Source organism: Rissa tridactyla, chromosome 13 (genome assembly GCF_028500815.1).
Source record: "Rissa tridactyla isolate bRisTri1 chromosome 13, bRisTri1.patW.cur.20221130, whole genome shotgun sequence".
Lineage (NCBI taxonomy): Eukaryota > Metazoa > Chordata > Aves > Charadriiformes > Laridae > Rissa > Rissa tridactyla.
Genome location: NC_071478.1, coordinates 939,933 through 959,576, shown reverse-complemented (window position 1 = coordinate 959,576; position 19,644 = coordinate 939,933). Strand labels below are relative to the sequence as shown.

Genomic DNA, 19,644 nt, shown 5'->3' with positions numbered 1-19,644 from the left:
AGGGGTGGGAGCAGAACAGGCTGGGAGTGAGGGTTGTCTGGTCTCCAGAGCTGCTCCCCAGCTGCGTTACTTATCTGCTCTAGGGTTGATGCGTTCATAAAACTATCAGTTTCCCTCTGAAAGATGTAGCATATGGAGAACTGAAAGATTTAAGAGTAATATTAGAGTTGGTTAGTCTTCCTCTTTCTATATGGAAGCCGTGAAAAAAGCTAGTCTTTGGGTAGGAGAGTTTCATAACAACAGAATTTAAATTTGAGACAGGTAATTGTGTGACCGCCAGATGCAGCCTGAGATTGGGGAGGATTTTAAAAAAACAAAAACAGAAACCAAAACAAAACTTGCTTCAGGTCATCAGCTAATGAAGTGTAAAAACGTGGAAGAAATTCCTTACTCAAATGCCGTTTTTCCGTGTTGGCACTTGCTTTGTGGTATTGTTTTGCTTTGAGGCGTTTGGCATATCCTGCTGGATGAAGTGTCCTTAGTTACCGCTGGGTTGTTGCGGCATGATAACCTTCATATACACTTTCACAGGCTGTCATTTTTGTCATCAGGTTGCTTTCAGCTCCTGTAGTCAGCTGTAATTCTTACAACTCTGGCTTTTAGAAGAAGAAAGCTATTCGCCAGCCAGAAGAGCTACGGTTCTTTTGGCATTCCTGCATTCTCTTGACTGTAAAACAATTCAGAATGTTGCTGCTTGTTCTCTAATTCCAGGAAAGCCAATATTTTCAGTGGACATTCACCCAGATGGGACCAAGTTTGCAACAGGAGGACAAGGTACGTCTGTGTACTGATAGAAGGCAGAATTTTGGGCTAGAATAATAATCTTGTGCCTTCCCAACACTTTAATTGGTTTGACCCTTTCAAAACCACGTCACATATCTCTAAGGGACAGATAATTATGTAAGTCGTTAAAATGTACTGAAAAGTGCAGTAACGCTGCAGAAGGCAGGGTTGTGTTTTCTGATGCACTCGTCCTCTTGGACATCACTGAGATAGTAGATGCAATAATTGAGTCGTGGCCATACTGGCCAAATATCTTTTTTTATTTGAAGAGGAACCGAGTGTGAAGTGGGCTTTTTGACCTGCCAAATAGTAGAGCTATTGGGACAAAAAAGTCGAATTATATAAATGGAATAGCTCAAGAAATACGTGCAAAAATATTATTTGGTTTGCAATAGTGAATAATTTTATGTTGGCTACAATAATTGGAATTTAGGATTTGAATGTATCTTTTCTCTTTTAAAATACAATTTTATTATAAATAGTTCATCCTTATAGTTGGTGTCATTACATACAATATGATTTTTTTGAACAATGTTATTTTTAATGGCGTCAAGAAAAATAAACCACTTCTGACTTGGTGTAATTATACCAGAATGGCATCTGTATTCAAATGTTTCCAAAGTTCCCACTGCAGCGATGCCTGCATTTTAGCATCTGGTCTGGAACTGACATTAAGTTGAAAGGCTTTTTTGCATGTATTTTAAAGGGGGGGCTTTTTGTTCTCTTACAGGTCAGGATTCTGGGAAAGTAGTGATCTGGAATATGGCTCCTGTCCTGAAAGAGGAAGATGAAAAGAATGAAAATATTCCCAAGATGCTTTGTCAGATGGACAATCACTTAGGTTACAAAGCTTTTTTTTCTGGTTTTGGTTTTGTTTGGTTTTTTTTCTCGAATGTTGGTAATTTGCCAAAGCTTAGGCATTACATGTTTGTAATTACAACAGTCATGCCCTGTCCAGTGGTGAAGAATCAATGAAATACAGCAGAGTGATCGCATACTTTGGCTATATACTTTTTTAGATATTCAGCAGAAGATGTTGTTAAAATGTGGGAAAAGGTCCAGAGGAATACAGATACCTTTGGAAATCTCCTCCCTATGAACTTTTTCCAGCTGTGGCCACAAAGTAATTGATAACGCACATTCTGAGAAGCTGGGGAGATCTGAAGGAAAGGGCAAGAGAAGAAATACGTATAAAGGAAACATCATGGGAAATATATTGGTTATAGCTCTAAATTACTCTGGATTTATTGCATATTACATTTGAATGTATAGTTACCTGAACAAGTTGTCCCCTTTCTTGTCTTCAACATATATCTTTCCTTTTTTGCCTTCTTAATCCCACCTCATGTATCACAGGCAGTTTCCTTTGTTAGATGAATGTTAATCTTCTTTGGAGCTGCTTTTGGTGAAGCTTTTTTAAAGACGGAATAGTTTTTTTTTTAAAATAAGAAGTTCCTCAACTGCCATTGAAAGATAAGTACCAATTCATTTATCTAAAGCAGACAGAGCAACTGCTTTGAGTGGAAAAAGCACACTTAAATCCTAAACATCTCCTGTCAGGTTCTGCTTATTATAAACTCTGTCCCCAGTCCAGAACCACTTATTCTCATATTTCGTCTTACAAACTTTCTGTTCTACATTTCAGCGTGCGTGAACTGTGTGCGATGGTCAAACAATGGCGTTTACTTGGCTTCGGGGGGAGATGACAAGTTGATTATGGTGTGGAAACGAGCTGCGTAAGCATGTTTCTTTTTTCTCCATTTTATATTTTATTTCAAGTAGGTTACTCTGTCCTGTCTCTCAGTGTTCCTTCCCTGGGCTGGCCTTCTGTAAGCTCGCTGCTTTGCCTCTCGGTGCGTGAGGAGCTGAGACTTGTGCCGCCGCGTCACTGGCGGTGGAGATCTGGTCTCTGTGTCTCTGGGGCTGCAGCGTGTCTGCCTGGGCGGTCCCTCTGCTCTCCAGGAGCTGAGCCGTTTTCTGCTGTCCTTGAAGAAAGCATCCTGATGAGATCTGAAGGGTTTTCTTAACTGTTATCATTTTTGCTATCTGTAGAAATTGTACATTCTATTGAAGCTAATTTTTTAGTAACTGGAATTACTTTCTCTAAAAAGTACTTTTTTTTTTTTTCTTTCTTCGGTTTTCATTGCAGGAATAACTGACTATAAAACAGAAGTGTACCGTGCAGCTGATTTTCTTTAGAAAGAAAGTTTGAAGAGCTTGAGGCGGTTCTGTTGATAACTGTTTTCTATTTTTAATTAGGTACATTGGACCTAGCACTGTGTTTGGTTCTAGTAGCAAACTTACTAACGTTGAGCAGTGGAGGTGTGTGTCGATTCTCAGAAGCCATTCAGGGGGTAAGTGAAAAGATGTTGGATGAACATAATTTGCATGAATTTAAAAAAAAATAATTGGTTTTCAGTGTCACATTTTCTTGCTCAAAACATGTATATTTGGTGGGAAGTCAGTAATTACTTTTAAGAGCAACAATAAAAATCTAAAGGAAAATGTCATTTTTAATGAACTGCCCATTTTCATACAAGTAACTTCTGGCAATGCAGTAGAACTTCCAGCAACTATGCAGTAGAAAAATTAGCAACTAAGGAACTCGTATTTTGTTATTTGCTAGCTTAAAAATCAGTCTGAATAAAGGAAGCTAACTGTATTTTTATTTAAATAAATGTTCACATTTGCAGTGAATAATCTTCTCGCTGGCAAAAGATAAAGTTTTTGTGAACCAAAGAATATTAATGCTTATTTAGAAAAAATAACTAAAGAGCAATGCAAAAGATGACTAAACCAGGTAATTTCAAACGCATTTTGCACCTGCTGACACGAGCTACGATTAAAATCAAGATGGAAATCACTCCGATCGCTCCACGTGTGTTGGAATAAAGCAAGTGCATCGCAATAGCTGCTGTTGCTTTTTTCATTCAAAACAAAACAAAGTACTTTTTACAGGCATTAGTACTTCCTCTAATCACTAAACATGGCATTCTCTGCCTCGGATTTTGGTTTTGTTTTGTTCCCCATTGAACGCGGTAAGTTGGAGAGCCTCCCTCCCCGTCAGTGTTGCTGTGTTCTTTCTTACCTTCCACTCTAGTGAGATGATAGTTGCTTCTTGGGGATAGAAAAAATGTTGTGATGCAGGTTCTTTTTAAAAAGATTTTTGGATTAATGTCTTAAATGGAAACTTTTTTTTTTTTTTCAAACAGACGTTATGGATGTAGCGTGGTCTCCACATGATGCCTGGCTGGCATCCTGTAGTGTGGATAACACTGTTGTCATCTGGAATGCTGTCAAATTTCCAGGTGAGAATTCTTACATTTCAGATGTGCAAGAATGTAAAGGTTTGTGACAAACTCTTCCCTCCGTGGGTGTATTTCAGTGGCTGTGAGAATCTCTGTGTGGGAATGGGTAGTCTGTCTTTTGAGCTGACACGCTTGCACTCTGGCCGGTCAGTCCTTCTTCCAAGTTTGGATGGTGGTGAGCAGTGGACTCCGCTCTGCTGTCGACAAGAGCTGTGTTCAGGTGGTGCTGCTGATTTTACATTAGGGTCATTATTACATGTATTTTAGTTTTTCACCATCTCTCTGCAAAATCCCAAACAGAAAGAACTTCAGCTTGATATTACCTCTATATATGCATATATATTTTTTCCCTGTTGCATTTGTACCTACAGGACTTTTTACCTTTGGGGGGGCATTATATTATTTACCCCATTTTAAATGCTGCTGCTTAATAAGCAGTGTGACTGTCCATGCCGAAGGGGAGGAAGGATGGACTGGAGGAGCCTCACAGTAGCAGAAGCTCTCAAGCCTTACATGTGATGGCCATTTTCTTTCTTCCATTGCCACGGTGCTGGCGATTCACGCGGTCCCGAGTCCTCTCTTTCTCAGGGACTGCACTGCCGCTGGAGAGAGAGCTTGAGCCGACCTGCGAGGGGCTGGGGCAGCCGGGCAGCACCTGCCTTTATTTGGCCGCTTCTCACCACCTAACCTGATACAGCCTAAACCTCCCGCTGGGTGGTGCCCGGTCACTGCCATTTATTTGCGGGCTACTCCAATCCTTGTATCAGAGTTTTCAGACTTCCAGCCCAGCTGTGTGCCCTGCGCATGTCTCTGTTTATATCATTCATAGCTTAAGTACAGGTTCCAGTTTGGCTGATATGTTGTTGTTTGTACATTAAAAGAGGTTACATTTAATATGCTGCGTTCTTGTAAAGAACTTGTAAATCTCCTCAAAAGATCTTGTAAATCTCCTCAAAAGATCTTGTAAATCTCCTCAACAGTCTGTCCTAAAGGAGGTGTCAGTAACTCCTCTCTGTTCTCAATTTTGTATGCACAGAAATTCTTGCCACTTTGAAGGGGCATTCCGGCTTGGTGAAAGGGCTGACCTGGGATCCTGTTGGAAAATATATTGCCTCTCAGGCCGATGATCGAAGTTTGAAGGTGTGGCGGACCATGGACTGGCAGTTGGAAACCAGCATCACAAAACCCTTTGATGAGGTATGTCAGAATGTGTGACCATTCAAAGTGAATTCCTATAGAACGAATGAAAATTGTAAGAATAACTCTGATTCTGCACAAAGAGTAGTTAATTTAACGGTGCTGAATCAAATTAAACTATCAGATGGCAGATTCAAAAGGGAGGAAAAAAAGAGTTACTTTCTCACCCCACATGTGACTACATTGAGACTCTCGTTGCCATCAGATGTTGTAGGTGCCAAAGGTTTACGCGGGTTACGTAAACAATTAAGTAAAATCCTGGAAATATAGAGGTTATTCCAAGGAAGTATTGGCACGCTAATTACATTGTTCTTACGTTCTTCCCTATGCATCTTCTAGTGGCCACTATCAGGAGTGAGATAAGTGCTTAGGAGGGATCTTTGGTCTGGCATCGTAGGGCTGTGACCTGGTGACGTTGATCAAGAGATCAGATTTCTGGGGACAGAAGTGGTGCTTAGTGAGTGGGGTGTTTCGCAGCAATCTTACGGTATCGTGATTACTGCAATTACTCTTCTTAATAGACTGTAAACGCTTGAATTCATGTGTGAGCTGGTGTTGCAAGGTGAGGTGTCATTATTAGCAGTTGGTATGCTGCAGCCCTGCCACTAACTGGGACTGTGAAGAATACTGAGTGTGCAGTATCCAAAAAGATGTACGTTTTGCTTCCTTTAAAAAACTTCTCCGAGTTCCTTTTTCCCCCTTTTGGTAGGGCTTCATAAGTTACACTAGATCATCTGTATAAACATGGCTGAAATTGCTGAGAATTGTATGTGAGGTCATTCTTATATATTCAGAAAAGACTGACTTTGTAATCATATTTGCTAAATCTAAAATTTAAATAGTTTGTATTAAAAATCCTTTGTTTGCCAAACACTTTTAAAGCTGTGGGTATTTTACTCTCTTTGTCAGTGTGGAGGGACAACTCATGTGTTGCGCCTTAGCTGGTCACCTGATGGTCACTATCTTGTTTCTGCTCATGCCATGAATAATTCTGGACCGACTGCTCAGATCATTGAGCGAGATGGATGGAAAACCAACATGGATTTTGTGGGGCATCGGAAAGCAGTTACAGTAGTGGTGAGTGAGTGATAGTAATTTATTCCTGAAGTAAAACTTGTAATATGTGCTTTTTGATAATTTTATACACAAATGGGACAAGAGGTGGAGGGAGGTGTCAAGATTAGTAAAGCAAACGGATGGTGGTGTTTGAAAAACGTCAACTTTACATGTTGGAAGCAATCAGCTTGCTCTTGTGGTAAGAGAACTGGACATAGATGACCAAGATAAGAAGGGCGAGTACGGGAGGACGTTAGGAAGACAAACACTACTTTGTTAGCTCTTCAGTGACTTGGTTAAAGTGACTTAGGTTTCTAGTGGGTTCCTGGTCGCTAGTAAACTTAATGTTATTTGCCATTCCTGTTCAGGCATTCAGAAAGGCCCTTAATAAAGCACATGCGGCTCTTGTCAATGCTCTTACAGAGTCTGGTTAGGGACTTTGTTTCTATGAAATGTTTCTTTTTCACTCTTAAGTGAAAAACTTGCTTTTAAAGGAGATGTAATTATTGTAATAAAATTTGGGGCATGTCATTTGTTCAGAAATTCAATCCAAAAATCTTCAAGAAGAAACAAAAGAATGGGAGCTCCACCAAGTCAAGCTGTCCCTACTGCTGTTGTGCTGTTGGTAGTAAGGATCGATCTCTTTCTGTGTGGGTAAGTGGGGTTTTTTGCCGCCTTTGAGCTAATGTGGTCATTTGGATAACTTAGGGGTTTAGCACAAAGGTCACGTGTACAGCATGAGGTCTTATATTTGGATTCGTGTTTGTTTTTTTCTCTCTGTTGTTACAGCATTAGCTGGGGGAAGGAAGTGGATTGGTATTAGTTCATGTCGCTAAAGCCAGAGCGGCTGGAAGCGGGGGCAGAGTGTGCTGCCCTGGTCAGTGGGAGGAGCTGTGAAGGGAAATAATGTGTTAGCACAGTTAATAAATGTAATTCAGCCCTATTTTCTTCCTATGTCTTTTACTCGTTCTCCATGTGAGTCTCTTAAGAAAAACACTTCACTGTTTCTCCATGTTTAGCCCACCTACCCATTAATTGCTCTTAGAGTCTGGCTTTGTTAGTCTTTTGTGGGTGCGAGGAGAATACAGCAGGCCCAGGGTAGCTGTTTCTGAGCATATACACGGCTCATCTTTCTGCTTTGTTCTGGCTTCAGTCCCTGGCTTCCGTCTTTGCTATGGAAAGGACTGTGAAAATGAATGAGCTTTTTAAGTATACATCCAAGTTTTCAACATCTAGTTTGAGTTTTACTTTAACATCTACACATTGTTATTCTGGCTAAGAGAAGAGTAGCTATTCTCACATTTATAAATGCAAGACAGGTTGTTTGGCAACTGCAAGGGACAGGGAATAAATTTAACTGATTTGTAAAGCTTTGTCGTGAGAACATGTGCCAAAACACACCAATTGCTAACTGCAATCTACTATTTATAGATTCCAGAGTGATATTTATCCATCAATCGCTAAATGCATAACACTAAATCTGTTTCTGGCAATGCTACCAGTGCATACCCATATCAAAGTATCACTCTCAGTATATTTTAGTTCCTATTTATCCTATGATTTCATTTAGGCAGTATATTTTACTTCCTATTTATACTATGATTTCATTTAGGCAGTATATTTTACTTTCTATTTATACTATGATTTCATTTAGGGTGCCTGTTGAGGTTAGACTAGGTGTTACAGAGATGTAGAGTTATAGGCAGTCTTTGCCCGAAGAGCTTAATAGATAGGTATGCAACGCAGACCTAGGGAAACATAAAAGAAATAACGTATGAAGATGACTACCACACTACATCTGGGAACTACGAGCATGAAACATCCTCCACCACACTGACTGCTCCTGCTTCGTTTCAGTCCATTGGTTTAACATTACAGAGCTTAGAATGTCTGATTTAGAACAGGTTACTGGAAGTTTTCATATGCAGTTCTTTATTGCTAATCTGATTTATAAGTGTAGAGGGATCCTCTTTAAGAATAACAGTGAGTCAAATTCCCTTTGCTCTTGATAGGCTTCAGTTACTTGGACAAGTAGTCTGAGTGAGGACATGGAAACCTAATCTGTTTTCTGTATTCCTCTTGTGCTGGCAGTTTGCAACACCCTTATCTCAGTAAAGCTTAGAATAGGGGCCGTCTTTAGCATCTGCAGAATTACTTTTTGAGTGGTAGAGAGTGTTCTACGACTGCGAGGTAAAGGCAAAGTTGGTTAAGAAGTTCAGTCTGTGTTTCAGAAAGGAGGGGAGGGTGGAATGTCAGCTCTTCGTCTCCAAAGCTGTTCTGTGCTAGCAGTGGAGTGGGTAAGTAGGTGCTTCAGACAGACCGTCAGGCATACAGCTGTCTCCTGGCCAGGCCTTGTTTGGTGAACGTTGTTACGCTCTGGGAGAGAGTTAATGTGCTAATGTTGTTGTAGCATAGAACTTCTAAATTTCTGACTGTTGGTTCTTCTGTTTTAAGCTCACGTGTCTGAAACGACCTTTAGTTGTCATACATGAGCTGTTTGACAAGTCTATCATGGACATCTCCTGGTAAGTCGATGTCTGCTCTTTGTTACAAAAGCCAAAGTGTTGCTGTCATCTTTAGTTACATACGTTAACTGGAAATTCCTTAAAACAGTACAGATTGTAGCCGTTGGAACACAAGTAATCGTTCCTGAAGTTCTTGATTCTGCTGCAATGTCTTTGGTAGTAACATCAGCAACTAGCATGTGGTCACTTGAGATTGTGTAACGTTACAATTGAATAAAACCCAATGTATTTAGAACACGATGCAGTAAAATACCTGTGGAATGAGTTCCTACTACTTATGATTCTCTGACTTTTTTTATAGAATATGTACTTTATAACATGACTTGGTGGACCTTTAACTTCCTGGTTTCTATGTGCCATGTGGATTTTTCCATGAAACTCAGTGAAGCACGATAAAAAGTTTTCAAAATCGAACCATTTTTCAGGCTAGGAAGCCAATAAATGGAGTATTTAATGAGAACTGCTGCTATTGTTGTAGTACAATAGCTTTGAATACTTTTGTTTTCCTGTGTTTTTTTATTTCTCCATCTGCAATTTGCACATTTTTCATGGCATAAAGTCTTCGGGAGTAATAGCTGGTTAACATTTCGCAATTTCTGAGGAAATGGTTTTGTGGGATATTCGAGAGACAAAGGATCATCAGGAAGCTTGTTATTTTTTATCCTGTTTACAAATTGAAATGTATGGCTAAAATGTCAATAATACGGAATGTTCCCAGAAACACGCTCCATTCTGAAAACAGACAGAGAAAATTCAGAGAAATCGGATACTGTTATATTGTTACAGCTGTCTCATTTCTATTTTAGAGTTTTAGACTTGGATCCGTGATTGTAATATCTGAACATGATTTATGTTTTCGTGGAACAATTGCTTGGATCCAGTGGTCAATAGGAGCTCATCAATTTTGTCTGCTAAGCAAGATTTTACCATTTTCTAACTTGGAGTAGCGTTGGTTAACTTAGATGATGCTGGGGCTAACTTCTGGATGTGGTGCTATCAGGGCACCAGCCACCACGAAAAAAGGTGTTTTCAAACACTTCTAGCCATGATGCATGTAATCCATGTTAAAGCCTTGTTGGACTAATTTGGGTAGGACTTCAGCGTTCTGCCTCCTTCCCTTTCTCTTCTGTTCTCTGTAACAAGTCATCTGTAAACCACTATGTCGCCGTCTCTGCAAACTCTGTAATTGAAAGTTACTGGGCTAGCAGTCAAAACTCATCAAATATTATTTTTTTCAAATGTGCACTAATAGGTTATATATGGAAGGTTACCATTCCATTAGGACAGAATGTATAGTTTCTCCTCCCTCTCTCTTCCACCAAGAAAACCTTTAGAGACCTCCAGAAGAGGGTTACAATGTGTTGCCACATACAAGAACGTGTGTGGTTTGCTTAAAAACCCAAATGATGAACAAGAACAAAATCAAACATTATGTTCTTGCCTAGTATAAAGATTTTTGGACCGCTCAGATGCACATCTTGCTTTTTTTTTTTTTATTGCCGTCACTTCAGGTACCGATGATAGAGAAGTGGCATTTACCCAACATACACAGCTTCTCTCTGAAGGGTCTCATCCCTTCTTCCTTTCGTTTTGTCTGGACTGTAAGCTCTTCAGAGGAATGGACTGTCTGGTACTTGTTTTCCGTGCATGAGGAAGCTTTGTCTTCCATGGGCCCCAAGCAGCAGTTTATACGGCCTCAAAAGAAGCGTATTGATGGCTTATCTGCTGAAGGCCCCTTTCTTCTCCCAATTCCATTAGCACACAAATTTTTTACAACTTTTGAAGGAAATACATTTATCACTTATGCTAGATTTTTATCGAGCAATTTACTGTATTGCCCCTTGGCATCAATGAAAGAGAAATAAAGGTCCATCTTTGTTTTCCTTCAGGACCCTGAATGGACTCGGTATCCTGGTGTGTTCCATGGATGGATCAGTGGCGTTTCTGGACTTTTCCCAGGATGAACTTGGAGACCCACTCAGCGAGGAGGAAAAGGTACAGTAGGCACTTAGGGGGTTTGTGATTATATTTAAGCCATGTGTTGATTCAATTAAAATATTGGATTATTTATAGAAGTATGTAGTGACTGATTTCTGTATTACAGAAAAATATGTTCTTGTCTACTTCACAAATCGTTAAAAAAGAGTAGTCAAGAAATACCTTTGTGTTATTAGTTTCTATTCTGGAAAGAAAGTCTATTTGGAAAACATCCACTTGCTTACACATCATTATACATTTGAAGTAATTATTTGGCCAAGGAAACAAGGAGTGGGTGCTTCAAAACACTTCAAAATTACTCTTTGACTTGCAGATATGCAAGTCTTTTTAAACTGATTGCTGTTGGCTGTTTTTTTCCTGTCATTGCTATTAGCAACTAAAGCTTTGGATTCCAGTTATTTTACATATTGATTTAGTGTTAGCTGAAAATATAAAGGAAAAACAATCTGTAGTGTATAAATGATAGGGAGGGCATTTGCATTTTATGGATTCCATCAGATTTGTGTGATTCCATTGCGTTATCACGGAATCACGGAATCTTCAGAGTTGGAAGGGACCTCTAGAGATCATCTAGTCCAACTCCCCTGCTAGAGCAGGATTACCTAAAGCACATCCCTCAGGGCTGCATCCAGGCGGGCCTTGAAAATCTCCAGAGAAGGGGACTCCACAACCTCCCTGGGCAGCCTGTTCCAGTGCTCTGTCACCCTCACTGTAAAGAAGTTTTTCCGTGTATTTGAACGGAACTTCCTATGTTCTAGCTTGTGCCCATTGCCCCTTGTCCTGTCACTGGGAACCATTGAAAAGAGCCTGGCTCCGTCCTCCTTAAACCCACCCTTAAGATACTTGTAAACATTAATCAGGTCCCCCCTCAACCTTCTCTTCTCCAGGCTAAAGAGTCCCAGCTCTTTCAGCCTTTCCTCATAAGGGAGGTGCTCCAGTCCCATAATCATCTTGGTTGCCCTACGCTGGACCCGCTCCAGTAGTTCCCTGTCCCTCTTGAACTGGGGAGCCCAAAACTGGACACAGTACTCCAGTTGTGGCCTCACCAGTGCAGAGTAGAAGGGGAGAATGACCTCCCTCGACCTACTGGCCACAGTCTTCCCTATGCAGCCCAGGATGCCATTGGCCTTCTTGGCGACAAGGGCACACTGCTGGCTCATGGATAATTTGCTGTTATAATTAGTGATGCCATGCTAGCAGTTGTAGTCACTCTTCTTGTGTGTTACATTTTTAACGCCCACAGAGCAATATTCATCAGTCCACCTATGGGAAAAGCCTAGCTATAATGACTGAAGCTCAGTTGTCTACCACCATTATTGAGAATCCGGAGATGCTCAAGTATCAGCAGAGGCAGCAGCAGCAGCAGGTGGAGCAGAAGAATGCCTCGCTGAGGGAAGCGTCTGGCACTGCAGCAGCGGCCCCCAAGGTGGCGAGCATGGTCAATGGGGAGAGTCTGGAGGACATCCGGAAGGTAGGGGTTCTGGATAGTCACTGTAGAGCGTCAAGGACTGAGCCGATAAATATCAAACTGCTTGTGATCAAACTGATTTCTGCTTCCTTATTTGTGTTGAACGGTGTCTTTCAACCCATGAATGGTCCAGTTGGCCTTAGTGGGACTTGCTGAAAAGTTAAAGTGCTTTTAAGCAGAAGTAAGACTGTGCGGGAAAAGGCTTGTGGAAGTTTCTACGATGCGTGCAGAAAGGAAACCAAAGGTAGCTGATAACAGTCCAGTAGAACTCTGCTTCGGTTCCTCAGTGAAGGAGGTCGAAAGCATTATTTAATTCTCTCCTGAACATAGAACACAACTCTTAATGAAGGATTCAGTATGCACAATGAGAATGTTTCGGACTTGACTCTTTAATGTGGAGAGAATCAGGATTCTTCTGTACTTTGTACTATATGAACTTCTACTTAAAAAACACCTACTGTTGGTCCAAAAAAAGTTGTGGTATTGAAATACATTTGTAATAATAAAAACGTAGATTGCTTCTATGTATGCAATAATAGCATGGTTCAAAGACAATATGGAAAAAAATCTTTGTTAACAAATTTTTAATTGAGGATTATCTTTCACCTGATACACCGATTCTTGTCAGTTGGGGAAAAAAAAGGGAAAAAAATTTCCTATTTATCAGAAATTATGATGAAATATATTTCCCAACAGAATCTCTTAAAAAAACAAGTTGAAACACGAACAGCAGATGGTCGGAGAAGGATCACGCCTCTCTGCATAGCTCAGCTGGACACTGGGTATGTTGGGAAGTTGCCTTTAAAATCCTTCTTCACCTTTATATCGGGGTTTTTTTTCTTCTTTTTCCTGATGCAAACTCAGAATTCTGACTTATTTTAATCTTACGGCATCTTAAAGCACTTGCTGAAAATCCCTTGTGTATACTTACGGAACATAGTTTCAACCTGTGTTCTCTTAGCTATAAGATCTCACTTCTAACAGAAAAGGCTAATTCTGAGTATCTGCCGTTCTAGACGAGGGAAGAACACTCTAACGCGGTGCAGGTTCGTAGCTACATCCATACTGGCTTTAGCCTTCTTTCTGTATGAGAAGCAACTCCGCAAAGTTAGGTGGGGGTGGTTTGTTTGGGTTGTATAAGAGTATCTGCATGTGGAAAAGGGAAGAATGGAACAAACAGTTTAGATAAAATTACTTTTTCCATTATATTTAAATTTTTTTTGAAGTGTTTTTGAGAAATATATTTGTTGTTTGTCTTTTTGCTTAGGGATTTTTCTACAGCATTTTTCAATAGCATCCCAATATCTGGATCTCTGTCTGGCTCAATGATGTCTTCTCAAAGTAACCAGCAGCTCATGTCATTAGATTCTAACGCTGTGAATTCCCTTAATACTTCAAAGCCTTCGGTAGAGCCAACGGCGGCCAGTATAAAACCAACCGATGATGCAGCCAATAAAGATGGGTCAGTATTTGCAGTTTTGTTTTTCGCTTGTATGACTCTGTTTAGTTTTTGATTCTTGTTTATGGTTCTGTAATCAAGCCACATTTAAAGTGGTTTCCTTAATGCAAAACTTCAAGAATATAATATTCCTGAAACACCAAGATTTGATTAGTATTTGGCTACTTTAAATAGCGATAAATCAGTAATGAATAGATCCACATGCATAGTTCCAGAAATGCACTTCAGTGCAACGAGGTACACAGTTGATTGCTAACGCTCTAACGAATTGACTTGCTTAGAGATTACTGAGTTGCTATTAGTAAATAACAGGAGGTTTTCCAGCAGTGGAAGTAATGAAGCCTGTTTTCCATCAAGTTCTGTCCTGTGTCCTGTAGATCTCCTCTCCTCAAACATGGTAATGCTTCTTCCCCGTGTAACGGTCCCTTCAGATGAGGGCGAGCACGGTGCCAGTGACTTGGCAATGCACTCACACTCATCAGCCAGTGTGTCTTCCAAATTAATTATGGAACAACTAAATTTTACTTGCTTTTCCCTCCATGGTAACACTGACTTGGTTTCTCCTCCGCAGTGTGTTTTTATAGCGTTTATAAGAGCACAGTGTCATTGGAACCTCTACCATTCTATCAAATTTAATTGAAATTGGCCACAGATGAAAAAATGGGTGGGCAGACTATGAGAAATGATTGACAGATGAAACTACTAAGTCTCCTTTTCTTTGGAAATTGGACTACTAACTGCTTTTTAGTACAAACATCAGTTATCTTAGAGCCATTCTTTCTTCCAATTCGTTCTCTGAATGAATTGAAAAATCTCTAAAGTAAACAGCTATTCAAATAGCAGATCCCTGGAATGCTTTAGTGTGGGGAAAACACATTCCTTTCCCGTGGAGTTGTGCTTGGGAAGGCCTAATAATTAGTTTGGATTCTTCAACAACAAAATCAAAACCTGGCTTGAATTGTTTCCACCCAAATTGTTTGCTTGATAAACAGTGGAATATAATCTTGTAATGGAACGCATTTGGTAACTCGAACAAGGGGTAAAACCAGGAACCCCAGTCACCATTTAAACTAGCGATCCTTTCCCTTCGGGTACATAAGTACCAACTGACAGTGTCATTTAATTCCTGAATTAAAAATACTTAATGAATGATTAGGGTATTTTAATCTAGATAGATCTGTGTGGACACATGAGGCTCTCAGCTCTGACAGGTGTCGTGAACAGCTTTTGAGAATAGGCAAAGCTTGCAGGATGCTGATGCACGAGGGGAAAAAGCACGTCTGAATTCACGCGTGTATTTGAGCGAAAGGTTTTCAGGGTGGCTTCTGGCCAGCGTAGTGAATGCTAGCTAGTTGTTATGAGCAATGCAGGTTACTAATACTAAATTTCTTTCAATCGTTGTCTTCCTGTCCCTGTTATCGACAGTGTAATTGCTACCTCTGCCTCCACTGCTCCTCCTGCATCGTCTTCCTCTGTGCTGACAACTCCATCCAAGATCGAGCCTATGAAAGCGTTTGATTCTAGATTCACAGAACGATCCAAAGCCACCTCAGGGACTGCTGTTGTGACAAACACAAATCAGACTGTTGTGGACAGGTAAGGCACAGCCTGGGGGCAAAGGAAAAAGGAGGATAGTACTGTAGAGAGTTAAAATGCTGTGATGAGGATGTCATGGTGCTGGCACTCTAGAATTGTCCTGGGTCTTTTCCACAATCGGAAGGAAGGAGCTGGCTGCGAATAGGTGAATTCTTTGCTGGCGTTAACACTTTGTACATTTGTCCCTGGCATTTGGGATCAAGCAAACTCTTCAAAGTATTCTGAGTTAAAACTATTGTTCCAAGATGCTGTGTGTGCGCTGCCTCCGCGTGTGGCTGCAGCGTCTGCGCTGCTCAGAAACAGAAATAGCCAGCCTGCATCCCTGAACAGGAGTGAGATTTCCTTCAAGATAAATTACCATGCGTGTCTGCAGACGGCCTATCATCATAACAGCCGCCGTTGTATTTCAGTTTTATGCCCTGAAGGCAAGCAGAGAAGACGCTTTGATTTTAAGAGGTTTTGGCTCTAGATCCACATGATTGGGGGGGGGGGGGGGGGGGAAAAGAAAGCCTTTGGTTTTGTAACATAGTGTGTTATGGCGTAAGTATTCCTGCCTCACCAAAACAAAGGATAGAAAAAAGAGCAGTCTTGAGAAAGAAGCATGTAGTTCCTCAACTTATTATTACCAATGAAATGTGTTTTCACTAAATACCTCAACATTTTTATGGCAAAGGGTTTAACCATAAGATTCAGAAGAAAGTTCTATTAAATTACTCTCATAATTGCCTCTAATGTGTCAGTAAAGTACGGATAGAAGTGTATAGTTTGGCATAATGCAGATGCCAAAACCAAAAAGGTTTGGATTATGCAAGATATTTCTAAGAAGCCGAGTGGTTACGGAATAAGTGGCAAAACATTGTTGTGAGTTAATAACCAGCTATTGAAGGGAATGGGAAGACTATGACTAAATGACCTATTTTAGTGTATAGTAGTTAACAAAAGAGTTCTCAGAGATTTGTACTTTGTTGTCTTTAGTTATATTGTTTTCCTGGAATGGAAAATGGAGCAGTGAGGCCACCTGTATGGTTTGCAGATATGCATCTTACTTACAGTAGTCAGAACTGAATAGGACAACTTTTGGGGATGGACAACGGAATGAGAAATGGAGTTCTGCAGGAGTAAGCAGGAAGTGTAACGTGCGTTGGAGGGGAGAAGGTGAACTACTCTCGCGTCTCCCAGAGTGCCGAGTTATCTGTATCAACCCAGGGAAAGAGATCTGGTTTGAATTGGAACTGAACGCTAAAATAAAGTTATTTACACCTTTATCCCGTTGCTAACTGCTAGTTTGATTAATTTTTTTAAAGGAGAGAGTATGTCTGGTCAGCTTTATACATCTGTATTGCACGTTGTACTTTTGCAGAGGATTTGCCATTCCGCTTTGGCTTCCTCCCCTTGCCTTTGTGCATTTTGAAATGCACTCAAACAAGGCTAAGAATGTATCTTCTTACAAGAATGCAGCGCGTAGGATATGTGGCAGCTTTTGGAGTCAACTTATGGAAAACGTGAAATTTTTTTTTTACTTGCTCAGACTGAAGGATCAGAGTTTAATTAAAGACAATAAGCCGAAGGATATTCTGGAGAGCAGCAGTGACAGTGAAGAGAAGGTTCCGGCTGCCAAACCCCTCAGCGCACCCAAACGGAAACTGGAGCTTGAGGGAGAAACAGTAGAAAAGAAGAAAAAAGGAAGGCCTCGAAAAGACTCCAGACTTGTACCAGTAACTTTAACTGTTCAGGTGAAATAAATAAGATTAATTGTGGCTTTCAGTGCTCATTTAATAAAGTCAGTCCCATGTTGGCTTGTTCCACCACATCAGGGAAACACAAGTAGTATCAGTCCCTCGGAATTTTTAGCCATTCCTCTTCCTTGCCTTGAAACTTATTCTTTTTAAAATTTAAGATTATAAAAAGCAGATGCACGTGGTGTGGCAAACACGGCAAACGTGCCCATCGTTTCTGTGAACACGCAGCTACTTACTAAACGGTACGGGCCTGCTAAGTAGCCGTAGCCTGCCGAAAGCGCGCAGAACCAAATGAAACGCCGTCCGTTTCTGGTGCACTTTGATGGAGAGCGGCCTGAGGACAAGAGCGTCACTTAGACGTGGTGACTTAAGTGGTTATGAATGTCCTCGGAACTGTGAAGAATTAAGGTGCAGTACAGTTTCCATCATCTTAGGGCATGTAGGTCCCTCTGTGTTCAGTATTCAGAGCTCAGCTTTTCCATGCAATATACCAGAATTTCCACTAATTAGTTGCAGCTGCAAATGGGAGGGGGTATTATTAAAAAAAAAAAAAGACCAGATCTACTTTGTTTTGGTTTTTTTAATTCTTAGAAGCTATATTAAAAAATTTGTATTCATACAACTAATTAGAAAAAGATTAATATTTACAATTGGCATTATTTGAAATTTTTTTAAAAAATTTCTCTTTCAAATGAATCTATATTATAGAATATCACTGTTTTTAACTTTTTTAATGGAAAAACATAACTATTTCTGCAATGTTTTTTTTTCCAGTCCCCAGCTGCACTGGCCTCTGAGAAGGATGCTGCTTGCATCTCTGCACCAGCATTAGCACTTAAACTGCCAACCCCAATCCCACAGAAATCGTTTACTTTGCAAGTAAGTGGACTATAAGGGGAAAAAACGCTTAATACTTTTTAAAAAAAATCCTGCTTTTTTATATTCTTAGATTATTCAGATCCTTCGATAAATTGTTTTAATATGTGTATTTGTTCAAGCAAGCAAGATGGTATACTTCAGCTTCTAAGAATATGACTCTATGAGAAATGTTAATGGCAAATGAGCTCTAAAAATAGGGCAGTTCTGAAGTAGCTAAACTTCAAAGACGACCCTCTGGTTCCACAGTCCCTCCTCCTAGTTAAGCAAAGTGTCGTGAAGCTCAGAGTCTCCGCGGGGCGCAACTGCTGCACTGTTAGTACAGTCGTGCTGGTAGGACGCTGCTGAAGAGAAAAAACAAGTCTTTTCTGAGAGCTCTCTGGAGGTGCTCTACATCTGAAGAGACTGGCAAATAGTGTTATTTTTAGGTATTTATGAAATAATTTTTCTGCGTGTTTAGGCTGTGGTAGTCTGGTTCTAATTGCAAGATTGTCGGGAGGCTGGACACATCTAGACTTGATCTGGTGCCCTTAGTTAGGAAGCAAAGACTAGCACAGCCTTTCTTTATTCTTATGCTCTGAATACAAAGAAATTATTTCTGTTCTAGCCAAGACTGATTTTCAGAGATCTGCTTCTTTTGAAGTACCACAGCATATTTTGAAGCCACTTTAAACAAAGAATGCCATACTTAAATCCGTTCTTAAAGATGTAATTGTTTTGGATCCAATAGTAGCTGCTGCTTTTTTGATTAGTTCTTTTCCTCTTCCAAAAAGTGTTTTATTTTTTGTATTTCAGGTAAGTTCAGATCCATCAATGTACCTTGAAGTGGAGAATGAAATGACCACAGTGGGAGGTTCAAAGTTGAGCAGGTTAAAGTGTAATCGAGAAGGCAAGGAATGGGAGACGGTCCTCACCAGTCGGATTCTCACCGCCGCAGGAAGCTGGTAAGGGAGGGTATTGTGGAGGAAGAGGGGCCTGAAAGCCAGAAAACATTCTTAGGGGTACAAAAGTACACTTTACAGAAAGTTGATTGCACCTAAATCCACATATTTACAAATAGGTAGAGACTTTAACCGTATCTTTCTCTACTTACTTAGAGAAGTTGATTAACTGGGTCACTTCTGTTAGGGACTTCTGTGATTCTTTGGGCTTGGCTCAAGTTGTCCCGTTTCTCTTGCAGCTGACCTGCTCTGATACATTGGTGCTCTTAAATTCTTAGCCTGTGGAGTTCTTTGTAGGGATTCTCACTTCTGTTGGCTACTGCTATTTGCTGGTTTTATCACCCACTATAGTAATTTTTACTTTCTAATGAATGTTTTGTGGCTAAAAATATGTACTGCTCTTGGTCTTAAGACCAGTTTCACTGCAAGTGTTAGCTCTGTGCAGTCTTAAAGCATCACAGATTCTCATTAGCCAGTTACAACTATTTTCACAGAATCACAGAATCTTCATGGTTGGAAAGGACCCTTAAGATCATCGAGTCCAACCAAACAATCTACAATCTCTGCCACTAGAGCATGCCCTGAAGTGCCAACTCTAGATGTTTCTTAAACGCCTCTAGGGATGGTGACTCAACCCCCTCCCTGGGCAGCTGTTCCAGTGCCTGACCACTCTTGCAGTAAAGTGATTCCTCCTAATA

At 40.4% G+C, this 19,644-nt stretch overlaps 1 protein-coding gene across 3 annotated transcripts in view; it reads left to right on the top strand.

Annotated features, from left to right (window-relative positions):
* LOC128917030 (protein HIRA) overlaps positions 1 to 19,644 on the top strand; it is a 36,055-nt gene that overhangs the window by 6,977 nt on the left and 9,434 nt on the right. For all 3 annotated transcript variants that reach the window (XR_008469145.1, XM_054219526.1, XM_054219527.1), the window contains exons 2-18: positions 712 to 774; positions 1,514 to 1,624; positions 2,429 to 2,519; positions 3,043 to 3,137; positions 3,996 to 4,091; positions 5,128 to 5,288; positions 6,198 to 6,365; positions 6,885 to 6,998; positions 8,799 to 8,869; positions 10,759 to 10,864; positions 12,111 to 12,338; positions 13,032 to 13,117; positions 13,603 to 13,797; positions 15,220 to 15,390; positions 16,919 to 17,123; positions 17,904 to 18,008; positions 18,801 to 18,949. Coding sequence is in view for 2 of the 3 variants with exons in the window: in XM_054219526.1 (XP_054075501.1) it covers positions 712 to 774; positions 1,514 to 1,624; positions 2,429 to 2,519; positions 3,043 to 3,137; positions 3,996 to 4,091; positions 5,128 to 5,288; positions 6,198 to 6,365; positions 6,885 to 6,998; positions 8,799 to 8,869; positions 10,759 to 10,864; positions 12,111 to 12,338; positions 13,032 to 13,117; positions 13,603 to 13,797; positions 15,220 to 15,390; positions 16,919 to 17,123; positions 17,904 to 18,008; positions 18,801 to 18,949 (2,215 nt within the window). In the remaining variant the exon portion in view is untranslated. The remainder of the gene's footprint in view (positions 1 to 711; positions 775 to 1,513; positions 1,625 to 2,428; positions 2,520 to 3,042; positions 3,138 to 3,995; positions 4,092 to 5,127; positions 5,289 to 6,197; positions 6,366 to 6,884; positions 6,999 to 8,798; positions 8,870 to 10,758; positions 10,865 to 12,110; positions 12,339 to 13,031; positions 13,118 to 13,602; positions 13,798 to 15,219; positions 15,391 to 16,918; positions 17,124 to 17,903; positions 18,009 to 18,800; positions 18,950 to 19,644) is intronic.